At 38.1% G+C, this 26946-nt stretch overlaps 1 protein-coding gene across 2 annotated transcripts in view; it reads right to left on the bottom strand.

Annotated features, from left to right (window-relative positions):
- slc12a4 (solute carrier family 12 member 4) overlaps positions 1-26946 on the bottom strand; it is a 151737-nt gene that overhangs the window by 33128 nt on the left and 91663 nt on the right. For both annotated transcript variants that reach the window (XM_060838140.1, XM_060838141.1), the window contains exons 7-16: positions 26071-26312; positions 21918-22129; positions 17775-17939; positions 14907-15005; positions 12790-12847; positions 10845-11019; positions 9068-9186; positions 4865-4963; positions 4412-4531; positions 1136-1240 (exon numbers count right to left, since the gene is read on the bottom strand). In XM_060838140.1, the coding sequence (XP_060694123.1) occupies positions 1136-1240; positions 4412-4531; positions 4865-4963; positions 9068-9186; positions 10845-11019; positions 12790-12847; positions 14907-15005; positions 17775-17939; positions 21918-22129; positions 26071-26312 (1394 nt within the window). The remainder of the gene's footprint in view (positions 1-1135; positions 1241-4411; positions 4532-4864; positions 4964-9067; positions 9187-10844; positions 11020-12789; positions 12848-14906; positions 15006-17774; positions 17940-21917; positions 22130-26070; positions 26313-26946) is intronic.

The raw sequence follows: 26946 nt of genomic DNA, 5'->3' as shown, positions 1-26946 counted from the left end.
AAAGAAAGCATTGAAGAGTTAGTGGAATAATTCAACATAACTAAAGTTAAAATAATGTTGAACACTGCCAGGACTAAGATACAGAGCTCAGAAAGAAAGGAGCTGGATTGCTGAGAAAGACAAAAAACACCCTTTGATCTTCAAGAAAGGATTTACTCAAGCTGAATACTAAATGTGCAGATTTAATTTGTGTTGTCAATTATTAACTGACAAGTCAGGTTTCCCAAAATTATCATATAAGATCAGGTCCAACTGGTATCTTTGCAGTTAATAAATTAGACAAAACTCCAGCTTAGCTCATTGGCAGATAACTATAGAATGAATTAAAGAAATAAATATCAGTGCTAATCATGCCAAAAAGACAGTGAGCATGTCAGCAAGTGGGAAAAAAAAAGGGAGAGACTGGATATGTTGGGTCAGTAATCATCCCCAAATTTAATGATATCAATTAAATTGAAACTGAATGCCACAAGAAATATCCATCTTCAGACATAAAATCCTACAAAATTACAAGATAATAAGGAGATTCTGCACCCTCCTAGTATTGGAGGTTTGCAAGCTAATTACAGAAAATGACTGTCTGATTAAAGGCATTATATCCAGGTTTATTCAGGCATGGAAAGGTAGTTTTATAAGGTGAACTAGTTGCAGATATAATACTATTTGTGGAAAGGAATTTCAAACTTTTACTACTGTTGGAGTGTAAAAACGTTATCCAATTTCATTCTTGGATGGTCCACCTCTAATTTTTAGGCCATTTCTCAATACGAAACTGATAAAATATAAAAAAAACACTGGGCTCTTATTAAAAGTATGCATAGTTTTAACTGGGCCAAATGATTTCAGTTTTGTCTTATCTTTCTAAATTATTATGAACCTGCAACCATTTTACTTCTAGGATTACATCAGATATAGTAAATGGAGAATGACATGAAACATGCCAGAGCTTAAGGGCACCCTGTATCATTACAATTTACAGTCGATTCAGATTGGGGTTACAAACAAAGATTTGTGCCACCTTTCAAATGAATTCATCATGTTTATGTATTGCTGTTACACAGTCAAGCTTCATTCCATCTTAGAAATAACTTTGAGCTTGCACAACGCAAGCACTAAGTTGATTTCATTATTTTACCTCCAATTCTTAGTGTGAGGAGGACCTTCTTCCAACCTGAGCAAGGCATAACGAGCTGCGCTTAGGGACAGGCCCCGAATGCCATCACCCCACTCTTTCTCTGCACTGTAAAAAGATTTAAGTAACTTGGTTTGTCACACAATCCAACATCATTGAAATACTTAAAATAAGAGTAAATTGACATATACATCATCCATGAACTTCAATGTTAAAAGCATTAAAAGATTTTCAACAAGTGATCCAACCACCAAGGTAGATAACGAGATAAAGTTGTTACAATCCAACTGGACCATAGGGCTGCTCTCTCATTACAGAGACAGACAGCTAATGGTGGTTTCACTTGAAGGTCATCACATCTCAGTCAAAGCAAGAGGTTGAGGAAGAGAGTCTTTTATGGTAACTTCAGCTGATGCAAGAATTGAATGCACACTATTGGCATTACACTGCATTGCAAACCAGTAATTTAGCCAACTGAGTTTATGTAACTGAACTTTTAATGAGACCATTGTTGTTCATTGTTCAGTAAGTTCACTGGAGAAAGTACAGAATTTACAATGGCACGGCTAAGATGTAATTAAGAATTTATTTCAATTTCTAATCACTGTGGGGGTTTCCAAATAATGTAAGCAGTTACTTATATTTTTGTAATTTGCTAAGTATAAAAAGAGATAAATGTCAACCTAATGTTGCTGGAAAGACATTACGTAACACTGTCGTTCGGTTTCTTGAACTGCAATTCAGAAATCTGGACTAATAGTCACACGAGTCATTGAAAATGACAGCAGATTAGAATTTAAATTCAACAACAAATTAAATACGTCCACAGAATGATGGTTATCACTGTTACTGATACAAACTTAATATCACAGGACAAGGTAAGTAGACAAGGTCTTTTCCCTGGGATGGGGAGTCCAGAAGTAGAGGGCATAGATTTTGGATGAGAGGCTAAAAATTTAAAAGGGACCTAAGGGGTAACATTTTCACACGGAGAGTGGTGCGTGTATGGAATGAGCTGGCAGAGGAAGTGATGGAGGCTGGTACAATTACAATGTTTAACAGGCATCTGGATGGGTGTACGAATACAATAGACAATAGGTGCAGGAGTTGGCCGTTCTGCCCTTCCAGCCTGCACCACCATTCAATATGATCATGGCTGATCATCCTCAATCAGTATCCTGTTCCTGCCTTATCTTCATAACCCTTGATTCCACTATCCTTGAGAGCTCTATCCAACTCTTTCTTAAATGAATCCAGAGACTGGGTCTCCATTGCCCTCTTGGGTAGAGCATTCCACACAGCCACCACTCTCTGGGTGAAGACGTTTCTCCTCATCTTGATCCTAAATGGTCTACCCCATATTTTTAAGCTGTGCCCTCTGGTTCAGCACTCACCCATCAGCGGAAACATGTTTCCTGCCTCCAGAGTGTCCAATCCTTTAATAATCTTATACGTCTCAATCAGATCCCCTCTCAGTCTTCTAAACTCAAGGGTATACAAGCCCAGTCGCTCCAGTCTTTCAGATTAAGGTAGTCCCGCAATTCCAGGAATTGACCTCATGAACCTACGTTGCACTCCCTCAACAGCCAGAATGTATTTCCTCAAATTTGGAGACCAGAGCTGCACACAATACTCCAGGTGTGGTCTCACCAGGGCCCTGTACAGTACAGAAGAACCTCTTTGCTTCTATACTCAATCCCTCTTGTTATGAAGGCTAGCATGCTATTAGCCTTCTTCACTACCTGCTGTACCTGCATGCTTACCTTACAAAGGGTTTAGAGGGATGTGGGCCAAGTGTTGGCAAATGGGACTAGATTAAGTTAGGATATCTGGTTGGCATGGACAAGTTGGACTGAAGGGTCTGTCTCTAGGACAGGATACAGGTGTTGCTGACCAGGCTGTCATTTAATGCAAATAACTAAATTACCTGGAGAAGGTCGGGAGTTACCTTTCAACTGCTGCAGCTCTTCTGGTGTAGCAACAGTGTGCTGTTACAGGGAGAGCTCCAGGGATTTGATGCAACGATAATGAAGGAACGGCGATATCAATTCAAGTGAAGATGATCTGGAGGGGAACTTTCAGGTGGGATGGTTTTTGATGGTTCTGTTGCCTTTGCTATTTTTAGATAGTAGAGGTCACAGATTTGAAAGGTGCTCAGGAGAACTGGCAAACCATTGCAGCTCATCTTGCAGTTACAAAATTGCTGCTGTGCATAAGTGGAGGAAGGAGTGAAATTGGAGTTGGTACAGGGAATGACAACCAAGCAGACTGCTCACTCCTGAATAATGTCAGACTTCTGGAAATTTACTGTCTTAACTCACTCAGGAAAACATAGGACTCTCAACCCACAGCAGTAAGGTTGGCTCTTCTGAATTGACCTAGCAAGCTACTCAGTTATGTTTAAATTGGTGTCTCATTGCCACCTTCTCAAAGGCAACAAATTACAAGCAACCCACTTGCAGTGAGTGAATAGCAACAAATAAGAACAGATTTTTGGTACCTCACACTGTAACATATGACTTCAGCTGGGAAATGTGGATTTTATAATGACTGCTTTACTTAACCCTATTGACCTCAGAGGGTTATATCAGAAACAACGCAGAACATTGGAAGATGCAATTTCAATGGCTCAAAGACTATCCTGATTGCCTCAATGACAGCATTTAGCATTATGAGAAACAGAAACACCTGTGTTTTCATTAGAATAAGACTTCCAACACAAGCTTCCTTTGATGAAACCAACTAAGAAAATATAGAATTTAGACAGTAATGGTATTAAAATGCTTAGGATCAATGTTATCCATCTAATCACATTTCTTTTCAGATTCACATATACTCAGTCCACCAGCTGCAACAATCTAATTAGTAGGGGTGATGACTTGATTTCAGTTAATGAGGACTGAAATTTTGTTTAAAATTGTACAGTTGGAGTACAATTCAATGTTTAACATCCTTCAGCAAAGGAAAGTGTGCAGCAAAATAAATGTCAAGAAATCTTTGGATGATGTTAGCAGTGATTCTCATCAGCAAAGTTGTTCAAACCACAAGTTCCTAGATACAGAAAAAAGAAGGTGCTGTTTGGTCTAACATTATTATGGGGAGACTTCTGGCCTCTCTCTAATAGCAAAGTTCCAGAGTTTAATTGTTTTAGTCCTTAAAGTTATGTGTCTCTTTATAATTATTCAGAAATCAGACCAGAAAAATTAAAGTTAAGGATGAATTTAAAAAGCTCTCAAGCATTACGTAGATAAGAAAAATCTTTGGTCTTCAAGTACTCACCCTTGGTATTCGATATATTTGTATATCATCCCTGCAATTAACATCGCCACAAGAGCATAATACCATGAAGAAATGAACATTAGTGCAATGCACATGCTCATACCTAAAAATGACAAAGCCCTACAGAAGAAAAACAAATTAGAGTTACATTTATGTAGTTGTGCATTTACTTGGCTCACATTTCACAGTTGATCATAAGATGGAAGAATCAAACCCAAACTGATTCTATTGTGCCCAGTTGTACAAGATTCTTGGTGTATCAGAATGATGAATGTTATAAATCAACCTGATCTGCAAAGCCCTAAGTTAATAGTCAAAAAATGTTAACTGAAGGGCTAATGAAGCTAATTTAATGTTCATCTGGGCTCCTCAATTCTTCAAAGTTTAAAACACATTATAAATGATTTTGTGCAGAGTTGAAGATAGACTTAATGCTTTTAAACCTGTTCTTACCAATGGTAGTATTTAAACCTTGGACGCCAATTTGGAGTTCGTAGAAGAGTTTGCACTGCACAGGCCAAGTTTACAAACAGATAGCACATTAAGAAAAACCTGAAAAATATGAATAGAAACATTACTTGTATACTTATAAACTAAAAGAATAAATTCCGATAACATGATCCGAATTTCCATTCTCAGCACTCAACTTTAAGGTTCCTTCTTCCCCATAAAGCAGTGAACAATTTAAAAACAAACATGATCTGTGAATGATATTAATTAAGAACCATATAATGGCTGCAGCAGAGCAAGCAGCCATTTGATTTGTCCTGTCATTCACTCCCTAACAGCACTGCAGCTCTACCTTTTAGAATATTGCATGCAATTCTGGTCTCCTTCCCATTGGAAGGATGTTGTGAAACTTGAAAGAGTTCAGAAAAGATTTACAAGGATGTTGCCATGGTTGAGGGTTGGAGCTGTAGGGAGAGGCTGAATAGGCTGGGGCTGTTTTCCCTGGAGCGTCAGAGGCTGAGGGTTGACCTTATAGAGGTTTATAAAATCATAACAGGGCATGGATAAGATAAATAGACAAAGTCTTTTTCCTGGAGTGGGGGATTCCAGAACTATAGGGCATAGGTGTAAGGTGAGAGGGGAAAGATTTAAAAGGGAAACAGGGGACAACCTTTTCATACAGAGGGTGATTCATGTATAGAATGAGCTGCCAGAGGAAGTGGGGGAGGCTGGTACAATTACAACATTTAAAAGGCATCTGGATGGGTATATAAATAGGAAGGGTTTGGAGGGATTATAGGCCAGGTGCTGGCAGGTGGGACTAGATTTCATTAGGATATCTGGTCGACAATGGATGCGTTGGACCAAAAGGGTCTGTTTCCATGTTGTACATCTATATGACTCTATGACATGCAGACTGCTCACACTCACCTGCTCAAGGGCAACTAGGGACAGGCAATAAATGCTGGCCCAGCCAGCAATGCCCCCGTTCCAGAAGTGAATGAATGTGACAGGTTTCTTCAAGAACAACTCAGCTCACCTAACTCTCCCCCCCACCACTCTAACTTTGATAGTTATCCAATTTCATTTGGGAGCCACAAAAAATCTGCTTTCACCATGCCCTCAGATGATTCATTCCATATCTTAACTATTTGCTGCATAAAATAGTTTATCTTTAGTTATTTTTGGTTCTTTAGATACTGATCTTAAATCAATGTCCTCAGATTCTCAACTGTCATTGACAACATCTACCTTCTCTTCATTTTAAACACTTCTACCAAATCTCCTTTTAAAGGAAAACAGCCTTGGCTTCTCCAATTTAAGTAAGTGAAATTGCTCATTGTAAGAACAGTTTATGTGAATCTTTCTGCACCCTTTCTAATGCCTTCACATTCTTCCTTAAGTTTAATGTTCAGAACTGGACCAACACTCAATATTCCAACTGAGGCTGAACCTGCGTTTTAGACAGGACCGTCATAACTTTCTTGGTGCTCACATGACTCTGCTTACAATTCACAGGAACAGTTATGGCTTCCATTAGGTGCCTTATACCACTCATCCTGCCCTCCCACCTTTAGTAATTTGTGGACATATTCCCTCAGCCCATCTGGTCCTGTAATTACTTTAGAACTGTATTCTTTATTTTGACTTACCTCTTCTCAATCTTGCTACCAAAACATATCACTGTGCATTTCTTTCCACTAAACTTCATCTACCATGTATCTGCCCATTCCAACAATTTGACGTCATCTTGAAGCCTATCACTAAGCTCCTACAGTTCATAATACTTCCAAATTAAGTCTCATCTTAGTTATTCACAGTGTGTTCACAAGCAACTTAAAATTTACAATTTGAATGTATTAATTATCTAACGTTAGTATTAGATTTTTTCCCCCATTTGTTTCCTTCAATCTTAGTTTCCAATTTCACTTTCTTTACATTCATTGTTCAACAATTTCATAAAGTCGGATTTTTAAAAAAATCCAAAAATAACTCCAAATCATCAGGATCAAAAGATATGTGCAAATTTAAATATACACAGAAAAATTGCAGCTATTATTTGAGGAAAAAGGCACATGAACAAGCATAATAGGGAGTTAGAAGAATCACTTAACTGCAAGTAGAGAGACCTGGTACACAGCAAACATAAATGAAGAGCATAAGATAAAAACAAATGTGGCAGGGAAATAACAAAAGATAAATAGTTATAGAGCCAGAGTCATACAGCACACAAACAGCCTCTTCGGTCCAAACTGTCCTTGCCAACCAGACATCTCAATTTGAGCTAGTTTCATTTGCCAGCATATGGCCATATTCTTCAAACCCTTCCTATTCATATACCCATCCGGATGCCTTTTAAATGTTGTAATTGCCCCAGCCTCCACCACTTGCTCTGGTAGCTCACTGCACACACGCATCACCCGTTGCCTGAAAAAATTGCCCCTCACGTCCTCTTCAAACCTTTCTCCTCTCACCGTGAATCCATACCCCTTAGGCATGGATTCTCCTAATCAAAGAAAAAGACCATAGGCATTAACCCTATCCACATGCCCACGATTCCAAAAACCTCCATAATGTCACTCCTCAGCATCCAAAACTCTGAAGGACAGTGTCCTATGAAGAACCATTTCAGGGGCTAAATCTATAATGCATGTTTTTGTTTCATTCTTTACCCTTGGAATGTTTTTCTAAACATTAATTAAGCTTTAGAGATGGAAGTAAAAAGCCACAGCCACTGACACAAACAGACAGACATTTTCAACAGAGTTACTGACAATTTGCTTAGAATCACATGCAGCAGAATAGTATTCAAAATCCTAGTTTATTGTAGAATGTAATGGAAGACAAACTTTCTCTCCTTACTTTGAATGGAGATTACATATTTAAGTTATTTGGTTATTGGGGTCCTTTCCCTCACTCCACCATGTGTGTGTTTGTTTTCATCACATTCTGCATTGTTCACTTTACCTATTTTTAAAAAAAAATTCTTTCCAATTTTGTTTCTGCATTTCTTTACTTGTTTCCACTTTAGAATTGTGTTTTGAAGCTTAATTTCAATATCACATTCACCTGGCTTTCTACAAGAAATGCCCAAGGAAAAAAATTCCCAAAAAGACAGCTAATTACAGGAATTCAGAGTTGGGCAGCAGATTCATTTTATTCCCCAAACCAAATCAGAATCTATGAAACTACTTTGAAAATGTATGATAACATTTGCTTGAAAATTGTGAGCTGACTGATTGTAGAAAGATCTGTCAGAGTGAAAACACTAAACTAAAACAAACTTTTTTTAAAATGCACCTAATGAACTGGCATTTTTGATAAACTAGCATAAAACATGTACCTCAAATAGAGAAGTTAACTGTATTATTGTGATCTCCATGATGTTAGAGTAGTCAGTTGAAGGTGCAAATGAGCAAATTCGGAGGGCAAGTTTTATTTAGGTACAAGCTTTTGGGCACTTCAGTGCTCCAAAACCTTGTATTTCCAAATAAACCTGTAGGGCTATAATCTGGTAGTGAGCGATTTTTAACTTTGTCCACCCCAGTCCAACACCACACCTCGACAGTGATTAATGTTGTAAATAAAAGTATAACATAAATGTATATAACCCTGCATTATTTAGTGTGCGTTTTTACATTGATTATGTGGACTTCTTGAGCAACCAGAACATATGATCATCCAGGACATTCTTGGTCCCATATACGCCGGTTAATGAAAAGTTTGCTGTAAAATCAAATTGTTCAACAGTTTGCAAGATCAATCATAATCATTTAGATCCTGTCATTCATCACGATCAAATATTGATCAAGAATTATCACTTTAATTATGGAGGTTTAAATGATCCAAAGCACAGCATAGAATACCGGGAGTGTTTCTCTGGTTTCTACTCAATATACCAGCATAAATGGCAATAAATCAAAAGTGATCAAACAAATGTTGAGTTCCCAGCATAGAAAACGGTATTTGTAGCCTTTATTTATTCACAATGATGCACGTATTCTACTCATTTTTTTTTGGATATCGCTCAACTAAATTTTTTTTGAAAAAAGAAAAGGAGATATCTATAAAAATATACAAGGGAAAGAAAACAAAATTCTTTTGAAAATGTAAGTGATGCAGATGTCAATGAAACTGATGACTTCAGAAATTCAAATTTTGAACGGTGATTGATTCAAAAAAAGTTTTACAAGAAATTTCACTTACATTGAGAGAATGGGTGCCACCATATCAAGTGAAGCTATCAGAATTCCCAGTTCAGCTATAATAGCTGTCAAAAGAAGAGCCCAGGTTGGCTCACCATTGACCTTTCCATTGCCAAACACCTACAATATTAAAAGATACCAACAAAACTTTAAAATTCAAAATCTGTATTAATAATTCATTTCATAATCTTATAAGGATGAGGAGTTCAGAAAAAAAAGGAAATGCCATTTCATGAGAAATTTGTTCTAAAAACAGTCACTGTCTAATTTGAGATATTTAAGTGGTGGTTTTCACATCTTCAAATGCATGGGTTTCCTGTACTGAAGCTATAAATCCTAACATACATTTCCTAAAGTGTAGGCAGGACTTTCTGCTTTCATTACATTTTGTGTTTTAAGATTCACTGATGAGAAACTATAAATTTCTGATATATGATAATAAAACCAAAATGACAGCATGAAGCAAAGACCTTAACATGATAAAGGAGCAAACATAAAAGAGCCTTCAAAAGGTTCTCAACATGGATTGTTACGCATCAAGACTTCTATATCTAATCATTGATCACAATTTATCATTATGTAAATAACTGCTTACAGCCTTCAGGACTCAACATACAGGTTAACAAATTTCAGACCATGAGAGCTCCATCCTTGTTCATTACCTACCTCCTACAATCCCAGGTTCTGTTCCGATTGGGCTGCAAGCTATTTTTAATTACTCATAGTCCCGGTTATTCTTTGCTAGCTTACTATCAACAGTCCAATGTCTGCTTTGCTTTATTTCCTCTCTGGCTGGATACTGTCCCCATCTATCCATCTCACTCATCCCCCCTCAAATCAACATAAATGCCATCATTTCCTAACTGTCCATTCTGACAAAGACTTCAAATATTAACTTCACTCTGTTTTTCTTCACAGATGCTGCCAGATCTGAAGCAATTTTTGTTTTTGTTTTAGATCTCCACTATCTGCACTTCTGTGTTAGAAGAGCAGCAGCTTACTTTTTTGATGTAATTATTAGAAATGGGAAAGGTCAGAAGGAGGGAAACCAAAGCTTGACACAGAGGCTTTAGTTCTGACCTTCACAAATTAAAATAGAAAAAGTAGAAGAGTGGGAAACATTTTGAAATATTAGTTTCATTTGTTCATATTAAGATTGATAATGGCAGCTAATGAGCACTCTCCTATACAGTTTACAAAATCAGCTGTGGAATAGAAGTGGCGACAAAATCAAGCTGCTGAAAAGACTCAGCAGGTCTGGCAGTATCTGCAAAGAGAAATTGAAGTTAACGTTTGGGTCCAGCGACCCTTTGTTTCTGATTTCTAACATCCACAACTTTTTTTTGAATAGGAGTGGCTAGCTTTTTAACAAAATAAATCTCTGTTCAGAATGAGTCAAAGATTATTATAATTTGGTTTAATATATTTTTTGCAAAAACAGTTTTGTAATGGTTAATTTTAAGATTATTTGAATATGTGGAATAAAGTGCAAATATGTCAAAGTGTACACAGTGACAGCTTGAAATGATGTCAGGAAGTGGTAACTGAAACAATACTCTGCAGAACTTGTAGAAAATAATTTAAAGTGGTGACATATGCCTGAAAGTTGCCCTTAATGGGCTGAAAGACCTACAGGAACAAAATTAAAGCAAAGTTATGATCAAAGTTGCCTTTAATAACTCACAACAATTAAGCTGCACAAAGGCTTTCCTAAAGCTATATTAAACATCAATTTTAGCAGCAAGAAGGCTCAATCAAAACAAATATAGTGTACAAACCCGTAAGAAAGGTATGATGTTGTCTTTAGCTATGGCCTGCAACAACCGTGGAGCTCCGGTTAGACTCTGTAAACCAGCACCACATGTCGAGAAAAAGGAACCAATCACAATAACCCAAGGAGAAGGCCAGGCCAGAGTGCCAACAACCAAATTATTATTCACAGCATCTCCATACCTGGACAGGAAGAAGGAAAAAAATCCATACACATATTTATATATCGAAGAGGTTTTCAACATCAAATTAAGTAGCTTTTTGCATTTGAAAGCATGTACATCTGAAAGAGACATTACATAAGAAAAACCAAACAATTGGAAAAGTCAGAATGGACCATACATTGCTGCGGGTGGACAATGAACGGAATCTAATCTTGCCCTTGTGCCTACATTAAAATATCACAGAAATTTTGTGCTAGAAGTTGTTCAGATTACTAGCTGACAAAACAGCAGCAAGGGAAGTTGAGAATCTTGGAGCATATTGAAGCTCGACATGGACCCTGAATTTCACTTAATCAGCTGCTTGCAATTGAACTGTGAAAACAATAAGTCAGATTTACATCACAGAAAAGCAATAAGAGTTGTTTTGCAGGTAAGGAATTAACGCTAAATAGCAGTGATTTAGAAAAAAGTGTATTATTATTATTATTATGGGATTGACTGAGGAGCACCAGGGATAAGGAAAAATTACAGGATAAGAAGAGACTGAAGATAACTTTTGGCTTCTCCAAAGGAAGACACAGAGCATCCCAAAATAAAATACAGGGGAAAACATATGGTTTAAATGGAAAGGAGGAACTGAAAGAAATTAATATTTATAAGGAAATGGTGTTGGGAATCTAATGGGATTAAAGGCATACATGGTTTCCAGGGCACGGATATATTCCATCCCCGAGTACTTAAAGAAGTGGCCCTAGAAATAGCAGGATAGCTAGTGATCATTTTCCAAAATTCTATATTCACTGGATACTTCCTATTGATTGGAAGGTCGTTAATGTAACCCCAATATGTAAGAAAGGCAGCAATGGGAAAACCACAAATTATAGATGATCAGTTTGACATAGATAATGGGGAAAATGTGCAAAATGGATGGAAAACTAGTTTGCAGACAAAAATAAAGATTAGGAATTTTTTTTTTCCATTTGGCAAGCAGTGATCAATGGGGTACTGCAGGGATCAATGTTTGGACCCCAGCTATTCATAATACTTATAAATGATTTAGATAAGGAAACTGTAATACTTCTAAATTTACAGCTGACACCAACCTGGCTGGGAGGATATGCTGTGAGGAAGTTATGCAAGTGGACAAATACATGCCAGATGCAGTATGATGTGGATAAGTGTGACATTATACACTTTGGTAGCAAAAACAGGAAGGCAGATTATTATCTGAGTGGTGCTAGATTTGTAAAGGGCAACGAAACCTACAAGTGCTTCTACACCTGCATGCTGAAAGTGATCATGCAGGCACAGCAGGCAATGAAGTGAAATGATATGCTGGTCTTCACAGTGAGAGGATTCATGTACAGGAGCAGGGATGCCTTCCTGTAAATGTCGAGGGTAACCACACCTGGAGAACTATCTGCAGTTTTGGTCTCCCTGTTTGAGGAAGGATATTCTAGTGATTGAGGAAGTGTAAAGAAGGTTTGCTAGCTAGACTGATTCCTGGACTGCTGGAGCTGATGCTGGAGAGTGACTGGATTGATTAGGACTGTATTCACCGGAGTTAGAGGAATGAGCAGTGATCTCATAGATACCTATCCAGTTTTAATAGATGGAGAAAGGATGTTTCTGGGGAGTCCAGGAGACAGAGGGTGAGTGAGAGAGATGAATATTTTAATTGGACATTATTCTAACAAGATTCAAATATATTACACAGGTCAAATGCATTTTCAGAGACTTTTCACAAAAGAACTTTTCTTGTTCCTTTCAAAAATGATTTTATACTTACTTATCTCTAAGTACAACATCCTCAATACAGGCTCCAAATAACACCACACTGCTCAAATCTGATTTTCAGTCAAGCGAAATAAAAGTTAATTAAACTGAACTTTGTAGGCAGCTGAAAATGTGCTTCAAGAGCTAATGAACAAAAAAAATTAGGTGTACAAGTAAACAGAATAACAAAATTTGGAAATAATCATCCACCCTTTTAATGTATGCTTCCTTCATTCTACAATTACATTATCTAAGATTGTTTCGCATGGCCGATTTTTCTGTTACTACTAAGCAAACAAGACAGAGTAAAATAAGGGTACAGCTCAGGATAATTTGTGATTTTAGGTCAGATATATTTTGTTGATTCATTACCTCAATAAACCACAAAACAAGACCTAGAAGGTGGTAGGAACTGGTTTTAAAAACTGACTGTCTCATTTTACAGATTTTAGATAATGTGTAAATTAGTCAGAAACGCTAGCAGACTTCCTTCACTAATTTGGTCCTGTCACTTAAACAGGAAATTAAGAATACACATCTGCTTGAAGAGACAGCATTCTGTTGGGCAACTGTTGGACTAATATCCAGTTAAGGCATCTGAGTTATTAAAAAATGTCAAGAACCTAAGTTAGTTTATGCTGAAATGACTTAGTGGAGATATCTAAAATTCTTGAGAAAATAAACAAATCCCAGGAGTAAACAATCTTGAATATGTGTACTTAACTTAAAAAGGCAATGTGAAATAGATTAATCGTGGAAATAGTGACCCAGATCTTTCAGTTAATGATGGAGATAGTGTGTCTGTTGCTGACTGCAACTACTTTGCCCACGTCTCATTTTATCCTGGAGTCTCTGCACCTTCTAGTACTGGCTCCAGCAGGGGTAAAAAGATGAAGAATGCACAGAGCAAATGGCAAGCTTATTCCAGCAAAGCCACATCCCCCTTTTCTTTCATGAATTTACAACTATAAGGTCTGTCTTCAATTCATTAACTTATACAGTTTTGAGTGGAGCGGTTATTCCGGAGGTTATTCCCCTCAATTAGTGCTAACTCTCTCCCTCACCCCCAACAATGCCTGCATTCCCTGACAGTCAGCTTTCATGATGTAAGCCTGATAGGAGAAGGAATTAGAGAGAAGGTTGGGGGTAGACTGAAAGTATGACAGAGCTGTTAGGAGGGGAAGTGGGGAAGCTGAACACTGCCCACATATGTGTGCTGCCTGGGAAATTAAGCATTGCCAAGTGCGGGTGTTGTGTGCGTCTGTGGGTGCCAATATTCCAACTAATGTATTTGAAGTGTGCTCCACTGCAGGCTTCACACCCATTTTGAAAAGGAAACCTACGTGTTTGAAAAGAAATGCTTGAATAACTGCAGAGTTGGCACCCATAAAGTCTTACTCAGGATTCAGATGGATATCAATGACATAAGTGAAGTCATTTTCCATTCTCTATCAAAGGAATTGAGCCAAAAAACAAGTTGTATTTTCATAGCATGTTCTATGACCTTCAGCCATCTCAAAGTTCTTTAAAGCCACTTCAGTGCTTTTGAAATATTATCACTGCTAGAACATTAAAAACACCAACGTGTACGAAGATTGATCCTCACAAACAGCAATGTGCAATCACCAGAAAAAACCTGCTCAAGTTGACTTATGCTGGTGGAAGAATAACTGTCGACGAAGACATTGGGGAGATTAGATTAGATTAGGTTCCCCTACAGTGTGGAAACAGGCCCTTCAGCCCAACAAGCCCACACTGACCCTCCGAAGAGTAACCCACCCAGACCCCATTTCCCTCTGACTAATGCACCTAACAATATGGGCAATTTAGCATGGCCAAATCATCTGACTTGCACATCTTTTGACTGTGGTATTCATGAGAATAGCACTATCTGACAGACCAGACTCAGGATTTCCTTGACGCTACATTAGAGACACCATTTGTGCTCAAGTCTCCTCCTGACTTGCCATTAAATGATTTGATAACTTGCAAACTAGATCACAGGAAAGAAAGCAAATCGCACCTAACAAGCCTCAGAGGCATCCCCACATGGTTCAACAGGAAGTACTATGCGACTTAGTTCAATTTTAAGCTAATTTGTAAGAATCACTAATGAAATAAAAAGGATACAAATTAATGAGGTTGTAGCAATAGCCAGGATAGTACCAATGGGAATGGACTTCTGTGCATCTTTCAGGTCTCCTGATCTATTAGAACCAGCCATGATACCTAATAAATAAAAGCAGATAATTATGTTACATGAACAAGTACTTAGCTCCTTGTTTATTTAAGAGGAGAAAGTGAGGACTGCCGATGCTGGAGATCAGGGCTGAAAATGTGTTGCTGGAAAAGCGCAGGTCAGGCAGCATCCAAGGAGCAGGAGAATCGACGTTTCAGGCATGAGCCCTTCTTCAGGAAATCCTGAAACATCGATTCTCCTGCTCCTTGGATGCTGCCTGACCTGCTGCGCTTTCCCAGCAACACATTTTCAGCCTTGTTTATTTTACTCAATTTTCTAATATATTCTGTTTTGCACAATGGTGAATATGGAATACAAGGACAAATTTTGCAAATCAGCAAATAGCTTCTCAGAGGAAGAGGATAGAGTACTACTTGAAAATCACCATTGAATACAGAGAAAATTCACTACATACCTACAACACACTACACTACATACACATGTCAATACTGTTGTTCCTGTATAGCAAGTTAAAATATTCCACCATCTTCAGTGACAGATATTGTACTCGTGAAAAAATATCCCCCAAGAGATTTACATCTTATATACTGCAGGGCCACTGTCAAGAACAGAACGCTAACTGCAATTATCTCGGTTAACACTTGTTCCTGGAAGAAGGGGACAAAACTAGTTTTGTTAAAGCATTTTCACCCAAAATATCAAACTACCATTCTAATTTTTATCACAGATGCTGCCTGACCTCTTAATTTCCATTATTTCAGAATGGCATCATTTTGGAATATTCATGTTTTCTTCAAAACTACTTTGTACTCTGCTGCCTACATAGAGCCACTGTTGTAATGCATATTCTCATGCAAAATTTATGAGCAGTTACATACAAACATCCCTTTTAATGTATTAGAAATCATAATCAACATTGAATTGGAAACAAGTGACATTTTGTGCAAATGTTTTATGCTGGTTACAGTTTCGTCATTTGCATCAGTGCTGGCACAAGTAGTTCACCTTAAAGTCACATGACAAGGTAATAGTCCAACAGGTTTATTTGAAATCAAAAGCTTTCAGAGCATAGCCCCTTCATCAGGTGACATGAGAGGGAAGCACACAGAATGTATGGGTGAAGAGATCAAAAGATCACGCAAGTGGTATGAGTGGAGTATCGAATAATAAGTCTCTGCAGGTAACCAAGAGTGTTTGGCAGTGAGTGATGTGGCAACAGTTCAATAACAACCAAAGGAATGATCTATAATCCGGTTAAATGCAAGTCTTATATGTGTCATATTATTCCAGTCAAGTTAAAACTGAAAGAATTGCAGATGCTGTAAATCAGGAGCAAGGGCAGGGATTGCTCCGGTGGTCGTGGTGATTGGTTCGGCGGGGGGGGGAAAGCACAGTGGGTCAGGCAACATTTGTGAAAAAAAAAATCAGGGGTTCGTGTTCTGGGTCTGGTGACCCTTCCTCTAGTTTTCTTCACAGATGCTGTTGGACCTGCTGGACTTTTCCAGTGGCTTCTGTTTTTGTTCCATGTTACTCCAGTCATTTGGTTTGTGTCCAGCACCATCTTATTTTAAATTTTTTGTAATTATCTCTCTCCTTCAGATTACAGATCATCCCTTACTTGTTATTCAGCTGTTGACACTTTACTCACACCATCTGACACTCTTGGTCACCTGGCACTTTCCTAATGAAGGGCATTTGCCCAAAACGTCGATTTTGCTGCTCCTTGGATGCTGCCTGAACTGCTGTGCTATTCTAGCACCATTAATCTTTTAAGCTCTGTGGCCATGCATTCTGTGCTGTGTGCTGCCCTCTCACTAGACCAGACGAAGGGGCTTTGCTCCAAAATCTTGTGATTTCAAATAAATCTGAAGGACTACAACCTGGTGTCACATGATTTCTGACTTTGTCCACTCCAGTCCAACACCTGCACCTCCATCCCTCATACAAGTGACTGAGAGTCTCTTTGATTAGACCCTTTAAAAAAAAATTGGAATAAGACCTGCATTGATCTGGAAGATACACAGAACATCACATTTTCCCTAAGAATACAGAAACCATTAGAAAACCATTGAAACATAATTGAATGAGTCAAGAATAATAACAATTATATAAATAAACAAACTTGCAACAGTACAGTGCAATTGTCATTACCTCTTAATGTATTACCTAATGTATTACAACATCTAGGAGAAAGTGAAGACTGCAGATGCTGGAGACCAGAGTTGAAAAATGTGGTGCTGGAAAACCACAGCAGGCCAGGCAGCATCTGAGGAGCAGGAGAATCGATGTTTTGGGCATAAGCTCTCTTCAGGAATTCCTGTGTTTTTCCAGCACCACATATTACAACATCTAGACACACAACAATTAAAATTCTAGCTAACATTAAGCATGACAACAGCGTCCTGCTCAATTTCCATATACCAACTGCTCAGTCTACAGTTGTCATTTTCTAGTGTTTGATGTCAGTGCAAAAAATACATTTAACACGCGTGTACAAAAAATAATGGAAAGTAATTTCCAAGTGCCAGTTCTTGGAAAAGTAGAGAAATTATTCACATGTTAAAACTGACTTCTAATGATGTTATAACAATTATAGGACTTTCTGCATTTCGAAGAGCTTGTGCATTAGCAAACAATACCATGCCATTAACACATTTTAAAAGTTTGCGCTATTGAAACAGTGCCCACAATGCGGCAATTGCATTGTAGTGAATTAATGTTAATGAAATGTGTTAGAGCAGAATGACCTGTACATCTTCTAAATCATCTCTCCTCCATAATAATTGAAGTTTCCTCACCAGTTACAGAAGGGAAGAAAATGCCAACCAACATTGTAAAGGTAGTAGTAATGTCAGCAAACACATAGGCATGTAGATTTTTTCTTGATCCAGAAGCTTCAACAGATGGCAAAGAATGCTTTTGTAGTATCTCTCCTTTGGTCATGTAACTGCTCCATAGATTCTCTGCAAAATTGACCAATAATAGGGAAATCTTAAATACAGCAAATCTCGTAAAGAAGCTAATTCATCACATACAAGACCGAAAAGATAGCTTTTTCTAATTATGTATCATTATCATGGCTGATGCTTTTAAAATTAAAATCTGCGATTCAGATTGTTTGAATGATTATTTTAGATAAAAAAACCTGAAATAAAGCAGAGAGTTAAAAATTCAAATTGTAGACTTTATGAAATGTTTAAGTTAGTAATTAATCCAACTAGTTGTAATCCTGCAAAATATGCAACCGCTAGATTAAATATTTTCAAAGTTAAAGTAACTTAAATTATAAAAGAAAATATATAGAACCTTTAGAACAAGGACTTGCACACAAGTATTATTTTGGACAACTACAGTGTTTCGTTATATTATTCTTAACATCTGTGTTTGAGATTCATGCACCTATCAGTGGGGGTGGTACTTTCCACTTACTTTAAAAGCCAAAATACTGTTTCTTTTAAAAAAAGCAGAACCTTAGCTGATTTAGACAGTAGGCAATAAAATTATGTTAACATTTTACTCTTTTTAAAAAAATAAATACATGACTTAAATTTCAAATGTCAAATGTTTTCTGCAAAAATATATAATCTTAATTTTGTATGTATGATGCACAAGTCAGAAAACACTCAATTTTGGCGAGTGAGGTTAGATACTTTTTTTAAAAAATAGAACAGTTCTGGCAAAAATTAGTGACTTCCAAATCTTCATGTTATGAACACAAATTCATTTGTGCTTGGTCAAGTATTTTGATTAACTTGAAGAGCTCTCAGTCCGTAATAAGTATTACAAATGACTAAACCAACTGAACTTCAAAAAAATTAGAGTGTGAAGACACAGGCAATGTGGTGGATTGTTCATCATGTGATCATTCAGAAACTATTCAGTTTAAAAAATTAAAGTGTGGTCAAATGGATATAGAGGTACAATATGAAGGAGAACCAATGAGTAAATCGATACTTTTTGAACTGGTTTCTGTATTGGAAAGTCTTCTACTAAACTCAGACATGACTTGGATTTTGTATTTTTTAAATTACCTATTTTTCTAATCAACCCACTCAGAGATTTATTACACACCTCTGGAGCAGGTGGGACTTGAACCCAGGTCACCCAGTCCAGGGGTAGGGATCCCACTACTATGTCACAAGAGGGCTGGATCTTGTTACATTTGAGCGATATCAAATCAGGGAGTGAGTGCAAACTCTGAAGAGGTATGAAAGGATTTTCAATATTTTGAGCATTTAAGAGAACTTTTAACGTTTAATGCTTCTTCCAATAATTTAGGAATCTGACAATGAGGAGGGTTTTTAAAACAAAACGTTGTTCACAGCAAATGAGAATTGCTGACTGAGCCAACATAAATTGCCCATTATTAATCACCTTTAAACTGAGTTTCTAATTTATTTCAGAGTGCAGTTGAGAGTCAATCGTGTTGCTGTGGGTCTAGAGTGATATATAGACCAGACCACACAAGGATGGCGATTTTATTCCCCAAAAGACATTAATGAACCAGGTGGGTATTTACATGGTTACAGTTACTCTAGCTTTTAATTCCAGTTTTTTAAAATTGAATTCAAATTTCTTGGCAAGATCTTGCTGCCTTGGGGTGGAACTGATGGTTGTGGGCGACCCAATAATTATAGAAATTGGGAGAAAGTGAGGACTGCAGATGCTGGAGATTGTCCAAGTTCATTTCCATTGTGATTGCCATTTTGAACTAGATATGAACAACACTTTGTAGTTCTAGTTTTTGAATGGTGCACAAAGGCAAGAACCAAATATCATAGATAGAGAGAAAACAAAGTAAGATTTGTATTTTAAAAACAAAAAAAAAGTGATGGTTTACTACTGCCAGAGGATTAAAAAACAGCTTTTTCAAAACGTACTAGGGTGGGTTGGAACGTGAAGGAGCACACATAAAAAGGAAGTCACAAGTCTAGGAACAGTTTCTGCTTTGATCACAAAATCAACATTCTGGGCACAAACTGCACTAGATATTAATTTTGTTTCTCAAAGTGAAGCTCTGATTAGAATTTGCACTCAAACGCATTCATATAATCACAAATATTAAAAAAACTTCTAAAATACAGCACCAAACAACATCATAAAACATAATTGTTTTATCTTTTTCTCCTTGTATTAAGAAATGCAATAATGTATTTGATAATGCTGACAATAGTTACACAGTCAACCTTTGTTTTTATAATTTCAGTTCCAGAATTTTTTTTATTGAAATCAAATTTTACCATCTGCCATGGAGCAACTCTAAAACACATCCCCAAACCATTAGTGTGCCTCTCTGTATTACTGGTCAGGTGACATGACCACTGCACCACCATTTCTCATTGATGCTCAATGTAACAGGCATTTCAAACATTTTGCAATTCAAAACATTGAGTTGTCTGATATCTGCTGAATTGTACAGGAGCAGGTCAAACTAGGAGATAATCTAGATCCAGGAGTGAATCACATCTCGGTTTAAAATATGAGCAGAAAGTGAGGACTGCAGATGCTGCAAATCAGAGTCGAGAGTGTGGTGCTGGAAAAGCAAAGCAGGTCAGGCAGCATCTGAGGAGCAGTCCTAATGAACTGTTTATGCCCAAAACGCTGATTCTCCTGCTCCTCGGATGCTGCCTGACCTGCTGTGCTTTTTCAGCGCCACATTCTTGATCCTAGGTTTAAAGTATGATCATGTGGGAATTATTAAAATACACAAATTTATTTCAAACAATTGGAATAATTTGATTTTTTACTTCAGCAGACAAAAAGAACTGGTTCAATTATTGCAGTGAGTCATAATTTACTCAAGTGAACTTAACTCTGTAGTTGTTAGGCTTACCTTTACTTGTTTTATTGGAATGATATTATGTATCAGAATTGACAAGAACAGGAGCTAAAAAGCCTTGGGGAGGTCATCTGTAACCTGAGTGATCAAGGCATGCCAATGAGATTGATAATTTTGAAATAAATACAAAGACTGAGAAGGATGTGTAAATTTGAGTGAATTAATTCAATAACAAATCAGATCCTGAAAAGAAAATCTAACGGGAAAGTAAGGAAAGAGATACAGAAACAAAAAAGGTCAATTATTTTACATTTTTAAAATATTCAGCAACTGGATATAAGGATATAATATCATTCAGCTTCCAAAAGTTTATGTTTGGTGCCTTAGATTTACCTGTCGCTAATTAACATTCAGCACATTGTTAGAAGAATGTGCAAACCTTAAAGGCTCCTTGCACCACAAAGTCTGTGGCACATCAAGTACACATTTGCCAGGCATGTACAGCAACTTCACTGCCCTTCCATGGTTGTGAATCATTGAGTTGCTGCTTTATGCAAACCTAATAATGGCGCATCCTCAATACAGGCTTTCAAATTTCTGTGCACAATCACCCTTGAGCCCCTGCCTGAAGTTACCATAACATTTATGCATAAATAACTATATGTGCTGTTATTCTGACAACTGTTATGGTATTAAAAAAACACAGGCACATTATTAACCCAAAAGGTAAACAGAAGTTTGTGACAAAATTGGAGCTGTAATATGCAAATACTTGGTTTACATTTGACTAATCTGAATTTGGACATAACACAAAATTAATTTGTTGCCTTTATCTGAATGATTATTAGTACTGATATTGTGTACATATGTTTACTGGGTTCCTCATAAGGAATTCAGCAATAGTATTTAATGTTAGACGTTTTACCAATGATGAGTGGACAATAATATAATTGCAGTCAGATGGAACTTGCAAGATACAAGACGGCCCTCTAGTGGATCAACACAATATAATAAGGTAACTGTGAAGCCAGGAACTGGACTTTCTATTTTAAAAATGCAAACTTGAAAATATGAAACCTTCATTATTTCAAGTGCACACAAATTATTTCCACCAATTATAAAAATGTTCCAAAATGCATCATTAATACAAACTCATACAAACCTTTTATTCTGCCACTTGCTACACCTGGAATTCCTTGAATTTCTGTGACATTATTTTGAACAAAGTACTCATCGCAAGTGCCTGTCTGATTTTTAGAAGTGCAAAACAGGTCCCATAATTTAGTGGTCACTGTCAAATTGTTTTCAGTCGTGGTTTTGGCACAAATATCAAATAGATTTCTAGAAAGAGTTCGATTTCCCAACATGCATATCCTGAAATAGAACAAGATAGTATTTTTTAATATTGCAATCACCAATTTACAAACATCTGCGTTATGAATGCTTGTACATATGAATGCAGTCTCATACTGGGGCATAACTTTAAAGATCCAATATCCTGTACTTACAGATGGCTACTTTATATTGCCCTGCTCTTCTCACTTCTTCATGTGAACTTTCTTTTTGCACTCCTGTACTCTTGCCCATAGCCTAATAACTCTTCTCCCTGCTTCAAATATGGAGCCAATTCCTTTTAGAAAGCTAGTACTCAACTTGCTTCCATCACCATTTCATGCATTGCCTTCCAAATCAGAACAAGTCACTATGTACTTTTCTCCCTCTAGTTGTTTATGATTCTTTTCCCCAACACCTGAAGTCAGATTTCCACTTGCTAACTATTCTGCCATTGGAAACATTACTTACCAAACTTCCAGAACTTTGAGCACCTTTACTAAATTATCTTCTCTGCTTTTCTGCTCCAGGGAGAACAGTCTACCCATGTGACTAATTCTTTATCTCAGGAACCATTATAGTAAATGACTGGATAAGTGCAGTTCCAAGGAAAGGGCTGCCTGCACAAGTGGAACCACAACATACCCAACTCCTTCAATATTCACACTTTTCACAATCCTTGCACTGTGGCTAGTTTGCATCACAACCCCAAGATACAGTGCAGATATCCATTAAAGTTTCTTCAATAGCAGCTTCCAAACTGCAACATCTCTTGCTTAGGTGCAAAGGAGTACGACTTCAAAATTTCTCTCCAACCCACAGACCATCTTAACGTGCAAACATTTAGCTATTCATCACTAGGACAAAATAGGTAAAACTCGGATGCTGCCTGAACTGCTGTGCTTTTCCAGCACCACTCTAACCTAGAACTAGGACAAAATTCCAAGGCCAACTTTGTAACAGTACTGTGAGTGTCTAAAACACAAGAAGTTCAAAAAAGCAGTTTGGCATCCTATTCTAGGACAAATTAGAATGAATAAAAAACTCTCATTCACCAGTGATGTCTACAACATATGAACAAATATATAAAAAAAACTTCTGTACCTTCTTCATAAATCATATGACCTTTCTTAGGTGTGGTACCCAGAGCTGAATGCAACACTCCAGCTGGGGTTAAAGTAACAGGTAATCAAGAGCATGAAGTATACATTTAGTATTTGTACTCTATGCCTCCATTTATAAAATATGATTGCATATGCTTTATTAACCTTCCCTGCAACCTTAAGGAATTGGGCACAAACAGTCCAATTGTTGAAGTTTTTTTTAGATTAGACTTAGTGTGGAAACAGGCCCTTCGGCCCAACAAGTCCACACCGACCCGCCGAAGCGCAATCCACCCATACCCCTCCATTTACCCCTTACCTAACACTACGGGCAATTTAGCATGGCCAATTCACCTGAACCGCACATCTTTGGACTGTGGGAGGAAACCGGAGCACCCGGAGGAAACCCACGCAGACACGGGGAGAACGTGCAAACTCCACACAGTCAGTCGCCTGAGTCGGGAACTGAACCCGGGTCTCAGGCGCTGTGAGGCAGCAATGCTAACCACTGTGCCACCGTGCCGCCCACTAAAAGTGACGAGTAGCTAACCCAAGGGCAAGAATAGCAGTTGATACTGCTAGAGGGGAATATGTGGCCTCTGTAATTAGATTACGTACAGTGTGGAAACAGGCCCTTCGGCCCAACAAGTCCACACTGACCCACCGAAACGTAACACATCCAGAAACATTCTCCTACATTTACCCCTTCACCTAACACACAGAGTCGCCAGAGGCGGGAATTGAACCCAGGTCTCTGGCGCTGTGAAGCAGCAGTGCTAACCACTGTGCCACTTGCCACCGTGCCGCCCTAGAAGTTGGAATTTTATCTTGATGTTGTCAAGGTAATATTCCTGTATTTTTCAGCCTAGGCAATGAATGTCATTCATCGGTGCCTGTCCACAGAGCTCGACACACATTATATTAGATTAGATTAGATTACTTACAGTGTGGAAACAGGCCCTTCGGCCCAACAAGTCCACACCGACCCGCCGAAGTGCAACACACCCATACCCCTACATTTGCCCCTTACCTCACACTACAGGCAATTTAGCATGGCCAATTCACCTGACCCGCACATCTTTGGACTGTGGGAGGAAACCGGAGCACCCAGAGGAAACCCACGCAGACACAGGGGAGAACGTGCAAACTCCACTCAGTCAGTCAGTCACCTGAGTCGGGAATTGAACCCGGGTCTCTGGCGCTGTGAGGCAGCAGTGCTAACCACTGTGCCACTGTACCGCCCACTCATTTGTAGTTTAAAGCTTAATGAGATTCATCACACTCAGTCCACCATGGCTCAGAACAATATTTCTCACACAACCTGTGTCATTAATTATGCAAGGAGGATCTTGGGCACATTCTTGGGGAATTGTATGGCTGGAGAGGAACAAGTGTTCGCTACTGCTGAGAACCTATGGTTTTGATGCTCCTAGTGTTACACTTTGAGCTCAGTTGAACACTGCTTCAGAAATTGCAAGCCAGTAAATTGCCCTCAGAGTGTGTTGTTTGACAGCACTAAGCCCTAAAGACCTTGTGCAATGAGAAAGGAACAGGACACATGCAGGCTGGGAGTTTTTAGTGTGGAGGGTATGCTTTAAGAAAGCAATGTGAAATATACTGGGGTTGGCAGCCTCCAAGTAAGTGGTAAGGTGAAAGTGCACAAGTATAACGAGACAAAATGCATCTCATATAGATGTCGGAGTTGTGCATATCTTCTTTGGTGATGTTATCTAAGTAGGTTTAAGAACAAGCATAATGTGGTAAGGCTGATGATTTGCTGATGTCAGATTGTGAGGATGTAGAATTGAGGAAGATGATGGTGATACAGCACGTTGTTCTGAAGCAGTTGTTAGATGCTAGGGGAGATAAGAACTCAGTGAGCTGCAGTTAGCAAATACCCACTGTAAGTACATGTAGAAGTTTAAAAGGAGAGAATTAGAAAAGGCATATAAAGATGAGTTGAGGTTTTAATAGATAATGAAAATAGGAAGTTGTCACTCAAATGATGATATTGTGAATTCACCACTTGAAGCTTACAGAAAAAATTGGGAACATTTTTCTCAACATAGGCAACGAATCGCTTTTCATTCTCAGAGTCCTCAACTGCTCCTCATATGAAACACTGTTCATCCCCAGGGTTATTCTCGTAAATCTCCAAGTCTAGCACACCCTTCTTTAGCTATCAGACCCAAAACTGCTCACAATATTCCAAATGCAGTTTGGCCAGAGCCTTTTTTAGCCTCAGCAGTCCATCTCCGTATTTGCCTTCCTAACTCCAACTGAACCTGCATGTTAACTTTAAGAGAAATCTGAACTAGGACTTCCAAACCCCTCTGTGCTTCAGATTTCCAAAGCCTTTCCCAGTTTATAAATTGGTCTACACCTTTATTCTTCCTCCCAAAGTGCATGACCTCATACTTTCCCACATTGTAATCCATCTGTCATTTCTTTGGCCCCTCTCCTAGTCTGTCCAAGTCTTTCTGCAGCCTCTCAGCTTCCTCAACACCGTCTGCCCTTCCAGCTATCTTGCGTCATCTGCAAACTTAGCAAGAATGCCCTCCATTCCTTCGTCCAGATGGATTGAAACAAGCTAAGCTATTTACTGCAATTCCACTTGTTACTTCAGAAGCTAGAAAAGCTCCACTTACCCTTACACCAGACTTCCTTGTATTTCTAAATATAAGCATCAGATTCCATCAAAATAACTGTGGCACAAGTGGCTGCTGCAGAATACTATACATACATGCTTTAATTCTCCAAGTAAATGTAAAAGAAATTCTTACAGTAGCAATTAAATGCATGCATTCTAAATATTATTTCACAGCTATGATAGGTCTAAAATTTCTAATCAAAATAACAATCAAAAGAAATGTTACTTACTTAAATTCTGGAGGATAAACTGCTGATTTGATAACCCCCACGTAAATGGACAGGATGGACAGTATCACACATACCAAAAACAAAGAGGCAAACTTATTAACATATTTGACACCTATGAAAACAACCAGACACATCAACAAGAGGAAGATTGTCCCATAGATTCTCATGTTGTGAAGCATAGCACTGGTTTCTTCATGTGGTTGAACAGGTTTAAATATAGCTGCTGCAGGAACAATGTAGGCCTGCAAAATAAAGTGAACCAGTGAAATTAAGATAAATAGTACAGACAACAGAACAAGACAAATACATTGAATAATTAATTAGTTAAGATGCGGAACTGGAGTTGCACTTAGTACTTGCAATTTTAAAAAAATCCTAGTGTGGAAGCAGGCCATTCGGTTGATCGAATCCACACCAAACCTACAAAAAGCAACCCTCCCAGACCCAGACCCCTACCCTATCTCTGTAACCCTGCATTTCCACGTGGCCAAGCCACCTAGCCTGTACATCTTTGGACAGTGGGAGGAAACTGGAGCAGTGAGAGGGGACCCATGCAGAATTGGGGAGAATGTGCAAACTCCACACAGAGGGTGGAATCAAACCTGGATTTCTTAACTACTATGCTGCTCATTACTGTATCACAAAGTTTATACAGATTTATATAAAGTTTATATAAATGATTCAGACTTGAATACAGATGGGTTGATCAGCTAGTTCATGGTTAGGTGGAAAATAGTAAAGAATATACAGCCTTAAATTCCAAGAGGAGATGACTGTTCAGCAGCAAATGGAGGTGATGCATTTGGACAGGACAAACAAGGCAAGGGAATACATGATGAATGGGAAGCATTCAGGATCAGAGGAATCTGGTGTGCA

This window comes from Hemiscyllium ocellatum, chromosome 17 (genome assembly GCF_020745735.1).
Source record: "Hemiscyllium ocellatum isolate sHemOce1 chromosome 17, sHemOce1.pat.X.cur, whole genome shotgun sequence".
Classification (NCBI taxonomy): domain Eukaryota; kingdom Metazoa; phylum Chordata; class Chondrichthyes; order Orectolobiformes; family Hemiscylliidae; genus Hemiscyllium; species Hemiscyllium ocellatum.
This window is presented reverse-complemented; position numbering and strand designations above follow the sequence as displayed.